The 11,269-nt window shown below is 48.5% G+C and overlaps 1 protein-coding gene across 1 annotated transcript; it reads left to right on the plus strand.

Annotated features, from left to right (window-relative positions):
- The first annotated feature begins 216 nt into the window (after positions 1–216).
- On the plus strand, positions 217–1,992 carry LOC119463951 (solute carrier family 22 member 8). The gene has a single exon (XM_037724772.1). The coding sequence runs from the start codon at positions 217–219 to the stop codon at positions 1,990–1,992; it is 1,776 nt and encodes a 591-aa protein (XP_037580700.1).
- The last annotated feature ends 9,277 nt before the right edge of the window (positions 1,993–11,269 follow it).

Consider the following 11,269-nt stretch of genomic DNA (forward strand, 5'->3'; position numbering starts at 1 on the left):
AAAATATGTTCAAGCTAAAAGAAGACAGGTTCTAAATAACACTAAACATATTCATTGACATATAAACGCATTAGATCTGTTTGCTGCAAACCTCGAGGTATGATCATCATCGTCGGTATACAAGGCACGAGCAGTCGCGTGCACACGCAGAAGAAGAGCAAGTCAAGGACTCGGTGAGCAATAACGACGTGGTCAGGCCGCGCACTTAATACGGCCATGTCCCATCGTAGTTTTACCGACAGGGCTGGCAGTGCCCCCAGCAGCGGTTCTTGGGGACTCGCCCGTGAGAACGAACGCAGACGCTCGGAGCTCACGGCCGAGAGCGTGGTCATCTTCGGCAACGGTGCATTCCAAGGGCTCCTATTGGTGTTCGCACAGGTCGCCATCTTTGTGTCGCACACACTGATCTCGGTCCAGGCGGTGACCACGAAGTCATTACACTACTGGTGCCGGCCCCCGTCCGAGTACTCGTACATGTCCACGGCGCAGTGGTTCAACTCCGGCATTCCACAGCGGCCCGACGGCAGCTACAGCCAGTGCTCGCGCTACGAGCGGCCCCGCTTGGCGGCTTCCAGGCCTAGAGCCGTCGAGGTACCCTGCGAACACTGGTCCTACAACATGACCTCAAACGGCCACACCGTAGTCGAAGAGTGGGATTTGGTCTGCGATCGCGTCTGGCTCTTGGAGCTCGCCCGCGCCATCTTCCTGTGCGGGAGAGTCGTGTGCGTGCCTCTCATGGGACTCGCCTCGGACAGGTACGGTCGGCGACCTGTGCTACACGCGTCGGTCGCCGTACTCTACTGCTCCTGCGTGGCCCAGTGCTTCACCTCGACGCTGAGCACTTACGTTGGGCTGGGCTTCTTGCTGTCAGCGTCCTCCAGTGTCCTGGAGCTCACCACTAGCATCTTGCTGTTCGAGTCAACGCCTCCCGGTGCACGTGAAGAGTTCGTCGCTCTCGCGTCCAGCGTCCCGATGGTACTCGGTCCCGTGTACCATTCTTTGGTGGCCTCGGTAGCGGGCCACTGGAGAATCCTGCATCTGACCGTGGCTGCGCCGTCACTCTTACTAATCATCGTGGTGTACCTGACTGGAGAGTCCCTGGACTGGCTCATCGCCAGCGGCAAGTTCGAAGACGCCGAGCGGGCCGCGCTGTGGGCAGCTGAACTCAACCACGAGGAGCCTGAAGGTGTTAAAGAACGGCTGACCGTAATTACGACTGGACTAGCACTGCTGGGTGAGCGACCAGCGAGACCCGGATGGCTCAGCTTTTCCGCCCTTTTCAGCGGGCCCAGACGCTACGTGTACTTCGCCACCTTCGGCTGCTGGTTCACCACGAACGTCGGCTACTTCAGCCTACCTTTCGAGCCAGCGGGCCTGCAGCTCCACGAACTCAGATGGACCGCATTCGCCATAAACATGCTCGGAATGGCGTCGTCGTATTTCATCACCAAGAGCTGTGGTTACCGCTGCCCGCTCGTCATGTTGTCGCTCATGTGCGCAGCTACGGTGGCAGCGCAGTTATTTATGACCAGCTACGATCTGATGGTTCCATTGGCGTGGGCATTCATGCTGTCGTACGTGCTATTCAACATGTCCTACGTCTTTCTTTGGATCCACACCGTGGAAATTTTCCCCACTCGAATGAGAAGCATGGGGTTCTCTTTCGCCTACACGTGCGGCTCACTGGGCGCTGTAATGGCGGCGCTCGTAAAGCACATGGAAAGGCAGCTGCCAATACACCTGAAGCCGATCCCGAGAGGGCTGACTGCGGCGGCCATCGCGGGTTTCTACTTGGGTCTCGTCCTTGTACCAACAAATGCGAAAGACGAGTCAACTGTGGTTCTCAAGGAACTGCCTTTCGGACGCAAGCGATCAAGTTCGCATGTTTCTCTGTACGAGGAAAGTGAGCAGCGGAGGACATCGGTGCGCCTTGGCGACGATCTTCGGACGCCTAAAGGCTTTCAACGAAAGCTAAGAGTACCGCCGCTTTAGATTGTTCCTGGCATGCCACCAGTAATTTAATTGGCTTGTAGAGCGTGTTCCTTTCTCTTAGCTATCAGCGCAATAAATTTGCGTTCCTATATTATGGTTTCTATGTTATAGATAGGACTATATATTTGTACCAATGGAGTGATGAAGAAACGTTTAGTTCGCCGGAAACGTGATTTAGGTCTTCAGAACGGCAGTGCCTTTCTGTACTCCTACAAGTTTACCAAATTCTTGATGGAAATCTTGCATTCTTGCTGATGATAAAACACAAATTATTGCAAGCCTTTGGTGTTCTGTCGTGTTATTTTAAAGACCGACGTTCCGGGAATTTCCTCAAGTTTTCCCCAGCTCCTGCCTGTGCACACCATAAAAATTTTGTAAGCGTTTCGTCAACGTAAGAGCAAAGTCGGTGAATCACAGTGCAAATAATGTGTACATGGCAAGTCTTTCCTTTTGCACACTGACTTGAGTATCGTGATAATCGCCACAGCACTATGGTTTTGTGACCTGAGGAGTTGTCAAGCTGAATTTCTGAATATTTTACTGCTTGCTGCTACATTAGGAATATTGTTGCTTATGATGACAATAATCCTGTGTATCTACTATGCGGGCTGGGCCGACAATGGATCAGCAAGATAGAAGGCGATACAAGGCTTTAGTGAAGTGGTGAAATGTTATGAGACTTAAGGTCATTCCTGCAATTCTGGGTACTTTCTTTCCATGTAGTGTGCCACCTGATCCACTGCGTACGTTTGTACACCACAAAGGGCACAACTTTAATGCCATGTTATCTATATGCTTATACAGAACACCACTAGAAAGCTATACCGAAATTAAATGAACTGTAATGAAGAAGACAAGACGACGACGAAGCAGTCAGCCCCGCATCGATGATGCTCTCGATTGTTTGCAAGGGGCAGAATATTTCTCGTCACTGGATTTGCGCTCGGGTTACTGGCAAGTTCCAATGGCCGACCCTGACCGACCTAAGACGGCTTTTGTCACTACTGACGGACTGTATGAGTTTAACGTGATGCCGTTCGGATTGTGCAACACCCCAGCTACTTTCGAACGGATGATGGATAACATCCTTCGTGGTTACAAGTGGAATACCTGCCTCTGCTACCTTGACGACATCGTCGTTTTTTCTCGCGATTTTCCAACTCACCTTGTTCGTCTTCGTGCGATTCTCACGTGCCTCACCTCTGCTGGCCTTCAACTTAACATAAAGAAGTACCACTTTGCTGCACGCCAGTTGACGATACTAGGCCACGTCGTCTGCAAGGAGGGAGTTCTTCCGGACCCCGCGAAGCTCCGTGCCGTAGCCGAATATCCCAAGCCCAATTCCTTGAAAACACTTAGAAGTTTCATTGGGGTGTGCTCGTATTTTCGTCGATTTGTGCGCGACTTTGCTACCATCATCGCGCCTCTTACCAACCTTTTGACCGCCTCTAACGGCCTGTCTGCTTGGTCAACAGAATGCGACGAATCTTTTCGAACGCTACGGCGCTTACTAACGTCGCCACCAATACTCCGTCACTTTGACCCTAATGCGCCTACGGAGACCCATACTGAGGCCAGTGGTGTTGGCCTTGGTGCGGTATTGACTCAAAAAACACCAGGATACCAAGAATACGTCGTTGCCTACGCGAGTCGCACGCTCGAGAAAGCCGAGTGTAACTATTCTGTCACCGAGAAAGAGTGCCTCGCTATAATTTGGGCTTTGGCTAATTCGTCCGTACCTTTATGGCCGCCCTTTCGACGTCGTCATGGACCATCATGCTCTATGCTGGCTCTCGTCTCTGAAAGATCCCTCGGGACGCCTCGGTCGTTGGGCGCTTCGCCTGCAAGATTACGACATCCGTGTTGTGTACCGATCCGGCCGCAAACACTCGGACGCTGATGCACTGTCCCGCTCGCCGCTAGCGTATGACACGGCTTCTCCGTCAGCCTCTTCAGCTCCCTTGTCGCCTATTGACTTTGCAGACATGTCGTCGGAGCAACGCAAGGATGCGTGGATTTGTCAACTCCTTGACTTTCTCACTGACCCATCCACTTATCCCGCCTCAAGAACTCTGCGTCGCCAAGCCGCCCATTTCACTATTCGCGACGATCTCCTTTATCGCCGGAATTACGTGTCTGATGGCCGGAGGTGGCTTCTAGTGGTACCTCGCCACATGCGCACGGACATATGCGCTGCTTTCCACACTGACCCACAAAGCGCTCACGCCGGCGTTATCAAGACCTACAATCGCCTGCGGCAGCGATTCTACTGGCGCGGAATGTATGCATTTGTGTGCAAGTACACACGTGCTTGCACTGCCTGTCAGCGGCGCAAGACTCCACCTCAACGCCCGGCCGGTACACTTCAGCCTCTCCCTTGCCCGGCCCGTCCATTCGACCGCGTCGGTATCGACTTATACGGCCCGCTTCCCTCGACCACCTCTGGGAATAGGTGGATAATTGTCGGCGTGGACCACCTCACGCGTTACGCCGAGACTGCAGCTTTGCCTGCAGCCACAGCAAGAGACGTTGCGTTTTTCATCTTACGCAACTTCGTACTGCGCCACGGTGCTCCCCGTGAGCTTTTAAGCGACAGGGGACGTGTTTTCCTGTCTGATGCTATTGAAGCCTTGCTCGTTCAGTGTAACATCGTTCATCGCATGACAAGTGCATATCATCCGCAAACTAATGGCCTCACTGAGAGGTTTAATCGCACTCTGGGGGATATGCTGACGATGTACACGGCGTCCGACCAGACAAATTGGGACACCGTCCTTCCATTCATCACATATGCGTACAACACTGCTACACACGCCACTACAGGATTCTCGCCGTTCTTCCTCTTGTACGGACGTGAGCCATCATGCACGCTGGACACTATGCTTCCCTACACACCTGACTCATCTGAGTACACTGCAATTTCAGATGTCGCCAAGTACGCCGAAGATTGTCGACAATTGGCCCGTTCATTGACAACCGAGGACCAAGGTCACCAGAAGCTCAGGCACGACACCGACCGATCTCTCACTACTTTCGCGACCGGTGCCCTAGTTTGGCTTTGGATTCCTCCGAGTACGCCTGGCCTTTCGTCTAAATTATTGGCCCGATATCATTGGCCCTACCGCATCCTCGCTCGGACATCTCCAGTCAATTATGACGTTGAGCCTTTGACACCGTCTCAAGACTTACGCCGTCGTGGTCGAGAAATCGTTCACGTGAGTCGCCTCAAGCCCTATTATGACCCCTCTATACTGTCAACGCCTTAAGTCGCCAGGATGGCTACGCTACTTCCCGGGGGCCAATGTAATGAAGAAGACAAGACGACGACGAAGCAGTCAGCAAGCAAGCCACAGTGTTTGTGCTAACCACGCGCCCCGAGCTTGCGCTTGCCCGGATTTTGACTGCTGGTCGCCTCGCCGCTTCTTGACGTTCGCCTGACGTTTCTCGCATTCATTGACGTTTACACGTGAATAAATCACGTTGCAGAACGAATAAGGTACAGGCACTGTGTAAGGCGTCTACGGAGCTACGCCTGGATGGCAAATGATGTCATCATCATTTGTCATCATTTGCCAATGATGTAATCATCAAGGGAATAATAGTGATGACAGTGATGACAGGTAACACATGTGCCGTACTTGTCGTACCGAGAAGCACGGCCGATGTGTTACTGCATTTAAGTATTATGTACTTATTTTGTCGCAGTGGAATGTACTCTCCTGTAGGATAAGCTATACGAATGAGCACACACCCAATGGCACAGACCGAATGGACAAATCAAAAACGCAAGTAAGCCAAACGATTCATTAAATGCAGTGTGTCTTTACATTGAAATGACGGTGTGCTTTGAAAATGTTGCGAGCCGACCTTATAAGTACAGGTTTTCTGCAGGGATTTATCTTTTTCAATTTCGCAGAATGTAAGTTAGCCTACTCCCACTCCTTTGTCGGTCAGCATATTTGCTGGTACTAGAACTCGGTGCATTAAAAGAATCCGGGAGGAGCCATATCACGAGGAATGTCATGATGCTTGTCTTGACTTCTACGGTGAATGTCACATTGATAACTGTCATCGCTGAAATGTTTTTCATGAGCATAAATCAAGTTTTTCCTGCTTGTGGTTTTCCTTAATTTCACATTCTTTCATTAAACATTTCGCTGGCGCTAGCTCTCTTCCTGTGCATATTCCTGCTTTTGTATATTTAATGAGAGAAATGATAGTATAGTGATTTCACTCTGCAACCGCTTTGTTTATAATTAGCTTACATGATGCAATACTTCACCTTGCCTGGAATATACTAAAATAGACGAGGAATATGCGGCCTTCCCGGCCTGAATTCGATTTGTTTATTCTTCCGCAGTGCAACAAAGATCAGAGCTTATAGAGACGAAAAATTCACCTGTGTCGAATTTCGTTTCATTAAGGTGGCGATACTAGTTAGACACTGCTTGCAAAATATGTAGACCATGAATGGACGAAAATTCAGAGTAGTTTGTGTATCAAGGCAGGCATGATTAGTATTTTGTGGTGTAAGAGAAATGTGCACTGAAATTTTATAGCTGCTCATAAACCTACGAATTTCCATAGAAGCAAATCGACTGTATGCCCATTAACCAAACTACCAGCAAAAAAATAAAAAATCATTTCAGCGATTCATCTGGCTCTAAACTTATTTAAATTTGACAGCGCATACTGCTACAAACGGTCTCAGCTTGGCGCAATATTTCTGGAATCATTTGCAAGCTCGTCCACTCTATGTAGCTAAATGTACGGCACGACGACGAGAACAGTGGCGGCGTGAAGACGATGCACGGCTTGGTGTAACGGAAAGGTCGAATGGAGGAAAACTCAGTCTTACGCTCCTAACTGCTGTCGCAGTAAAAGGCGAGCTCAGTGAAGAATGTGTTCCAGCAGCAGCCATTTATCGCAAGGTTACTGCAGAAGCTGACATCGTCTTTTAGCTTTAGCAGACGTCATGGAACCACACGAATGGCTCAAACTGTCGAAATGAGCAAAAGCGAGAAAAGTATCTGGCCGGTTACGTTAATTCCAGGGGTATGCTGTTTCGTAGGAAACCGTTATAACGGGACATAACTAAACAACTTGCTCAGAAACGCTGGTGACTGATTCAATCAGCGGCTTTGGTTGCGGGAAAGCTGTAGGTGATGATGATGATGATGATGATGATGACTTATTGACATTCCCTTTGAAACAGGGCGGTGACGAATAGTCACCTAGCCTGCTTGATTTGTTCAGGGATGCTCTAAATGTCTGTTACTCTAGCATTTTTGTATACATCTCAAAAATCTTTTTTTCCCCGCGAAACGTCTCTATCTACCTTGTAACGCTTCCAATGCCTGGAACGGATCCGGTCGTATCAATCTCTTTCCTGCTTTTTTTTTCACCAATTCTCTAAACGTCTCTTTCTTATCTCGACTGCTGACCGGTTGATGCTTACGTCCACTTGAAACCCAAGCGTTTCTGGAAGGTGTACGTTACCTACGGTTCTCATTGGGTGAATCTCTTCGCATTCCATTAGGATGTGCTGAGTGGCCTCCGGATCTTTGCCGCAACATACACATGCCTAATCTAGTGCCGAATATTTGCTCCGGTATGTTTTGGCCCTTAGACAACCGGCTCGAGCCTCAAATAGCAAGGCACTGCCCTTTGTGTTATCGTGCAGATTTTTCCTTCTAATTTCTTTCTTCTCATTCTTGTAAGTATCCATGGTCATTTTCGTTTCCATTCTTTCCAGCCAATTCACTGTCTCTTTTTCTCCAATTTTCTTTCTGATGACTCCTGGTTGTCTATTTCAAGTTTCAATTATCCTGTACTTCGCTGCCGACATTCTTTACCTCTTCCTCCATTCTGTGTCAACGCTTTTCAGGTACACATACTTGTGCAGGCTAGCCGTCCATTTATTTCGATACATGTTGCTGAGTCTGTCTTCAAAACTAATTTTGCTCGGCGCTTCATTGGCTTCAAAACAAGCCTAATCCATGTCACCCTGCCCTTCCTCATTTGTGGTTTTACCATGGGGTCCCAAAGCCAACCGGCCTAGCGATCTTCGGTTTACCGATAAAAGTCGCAGTGGCACCACCTGGTGCTTTAAACGAAAAAGAGTACGCGCGTTCCTTACTCACGCGCCCCTACCCAGTATTCCAGTTCACTGTAATAGCAGCGCCAGGCTGATGGAAGCCATTATGAACGCCTGGATCCAGTGCTACCAACTACATCAGCAAGTGGTGCTGCCGTCGGTACTGAAAGAGCGCACCAAAACCGGCATATAGGTTCTAAAGATCACACGGTCGTGTTTCACCTTTGCCTCGACGGAGACCGGCCCGTCGGCAGCTCCAGTGACTTCAACAGTCAAATGTTCGTACTATTGTCTCACACTTTTGAAGCTGAAGACGTTGAATTCTGGCTTGATTGATTGATTGAAAACTTTATTATTTGACCGAGCTGGGATGCCCGCTTCTTAACCTGCACGTAGGTAGCGGGCGGCAAGGGGGGGGGGGGGGGGAGGACGAAGCAGTCCCCACGCGTTGAGGACGATGAGTCTTCACGGCCTCAACGGCCAGGCGGATTGCTCGACTCTGGTCGTCTTCAGCCTCGCTCTGGAGCATTGCCTCCTAGGTTTCTCTCCTGTAAATGTTTTCCTTGGCCCTTGAGGAGCCAGCACACTCCCATATTAGATGGTCTAGCGTACCTTTTTTCTTTAGCAATTTTGCAGAGGGCGTCGTTATAGTCCCTGGTCTGGGTTAAGTAGATCCAATGTGGTGATGTATAATTGTTTCCCTGGACGCGCCGCCAAATGCGAGCGTCCTCCAGAGAGAGAGACCGATGCGGAGGCGGAAAGATTCTCCTTTCGGCTTTGCTATGATGTACAATGATCAACGTCCGAAAACAGATGTAATCATTACCATCAACATCGTCAGACCAGGTACAGAATAAAGGTCTTTCCTAGCCATATGTATTACCCCGGTGTGATAAAATTTGATTTCTTTCTGCCCAAGGACATTTCTTCGGACACACGCACACACGTACATTTACGCGTTTTTTTCTGCCGTGTTGTTACAGCGTTGACAAATTCTGGGGTTACGTGCCAAAACCACAATCTAATTATGAGGCACGCCGTAGTGGGGGACTAGGGGGGGACGGATTCATTAGAATTGACACCGCTTTGCATGCCACCTACACGAATCAGCAGCTTCTGTTTCTTCTTCTCGGCACATGGCCACTGCGGGCATGGCTTCATCTTCTCGCCTCTTCCCGCTTTGGCCGTAACTTCCGATGCTCGCCTGCCAACGCCATGGCCTACGAAGAAACCTGCGGTCTCAATAACCCAGTGTAGCTGAAGGAATATTTGAGTTTGTGGCTGCCGGCCTTGAACGATGTTGTGGCTCGGCAAATAGACACAAGGCGTTTACCGCTGTACTACCAAATCTACGCGCCGGAACCTCCGCAGGATAAATGAGCACAGCGCAAACTCCTTAATGAATTGGGTCGTTTTACGCATGCATTTGTTTCCCCACAGGCAGGACGAGTGAAGTTTACTGTGCAAGCCTTCACACTGTTCCAAATATATTAAAAAAACGCTGTGTAATATTCGTGCAAACTTGTACGCGCTGCACAGGTATACGTGCAACGCACACCCTTGTTTTCGAGCACAAAACGACGCTTATTGATAGCTGAGCACTTTCATGCCACGCATACACTTTCGCAGTCGAGAGATTGAAAACCTCGACATTATTTGTCGTGCAATAAGCTGTACACGAAATAAAACAGCAGGCCTTCGTGAAGTTTTCATATTCTATTACTTTGGAAAATGTTCGCTGTTCCTTTGAACGAGTTGCTTAGGAAACAAACATATGGAACGCCAGATGGGCACTTCAGCGAGAGAAAAAAACGCGTATGCCCGAACGAATTAGGTCGTTAAATGGCGATTCTCGCACATATTCTCACTACATTCAATGTAGGTGCCTTTATATCGGGAACACTGGCGATTACCTTGCATCCTGACGTGAGGTCATGCTCAGGTAATTAGTGCTTTTTATACAGGGCCTCTTGTTGCTTTAATCTTCAAAACACTAGTGATTATAGGTCGTCTCCTGACTTGGATAATGAAGCGGTATGTATGGCTCCTTATAAGGTAATCTGATGCGGTTTGCATTTTTATTAGTATGATCCTGATGAATAACTTGCCGCTCAGAAACTTGCGCGGCGTGGTGAGGCTCAGTGAGCGTGCAGCGAAAGGCAGCAAGGATAAAAGGAATGAAGTGGTTTGAAAAGAAAAGTGTAATAAATGGTTAATAAATATACACCCCTTACTACCACTACAAAATCACGAATTTTTGCGACCATATCCTAGAGGACAGTACATGAGAAATTAGGCAATCGCAGTTTGATGTCCTAATTACAGTGTAATCTTTTTGCGGTAGTACGCATTAAAACATCGCACTATGATAGAATGAAGTCATACTTGAATGTGTGCATATTCCGTCCTAAGCTCCAAACATTTATTCCATTCTTCGCATTTTAGTTCGAGTAGTCTTCTAAGGGTACTTCGCGCTTTCCGTGACTATCTATCTATCTATCTATCTATCTATCTATCTATCTATCTATCTATCTATCTATCTATCTATCTATCTATCTATCTATCTATCTATCTATCTATCTATCTATCTATCTATCTATCTATCTATCTATCTATCTATCTATCTATCTATCTATCTATCTATCTATCTATCTATCTATCTATCTATCTATCTATCTATCTATCTATCTATCCAACGATTTTCCCGCCAACCTGAGTCGTTGGGTAGTCCATGGTGTGAGAGGTTAGAGCATCTGACTTGCGTTGCTGAGGGTACAAGCTTCGAAACCAACCATTGAACCAAGCTGAGTAAATGGGTACGCGCCGTGGGTACCTATGTGTCAGTCTTCAAATCATAATCAGAAATGGTTTTGGCACGTAAAACTCCACCAAGAAGAAGTCTTCAAAGAACCACTTTTACGCAGATGTATGGGTCACTGGGGATGCGGAGCAGGGTATGTGGCATTGGGTAGGCAAAGATTTTCAGTGAATGGTTTTTGGCGCCGACTTGGGGTACTCGTATATGCCATTGCGTATGCACCAATTTTCAACGAACTTTGATGTCAACTTGGGTAGCAGGGTATGTGCTATTAGGTGGATGGCGCCGTTCAGTAAACCTCTTTGACACCTACTTGGATAAGCGGGTAGGTGTCGCTGGGTATCCGCAGTTCTTCAGTGACC

Source organism: Dermacentor silvarum, chromosome 9 (assembly GCF_013339745.2).
Source record: "Dermacentor silvarum isolate Dsil-2018 chromosome 9, BIME_Dsil_1.4, whole genome shotgun sequence".
NCBI lineage: Eukaryota > Metazoa > Arthropoda > Arachnida > Ixodida > Ixodidae > Dermacentor > Dermacentor silvarum.

What these genes read in the sequence shown, in the direction of transcription:
- LOC119463951 (XM_037724772.1), top strand. Translation starts at nt 217, where the DNA reads ATGTCCCATCGTAGTTTTACCGACAGGGCTGGCAGTGCCCCCAGCAGC.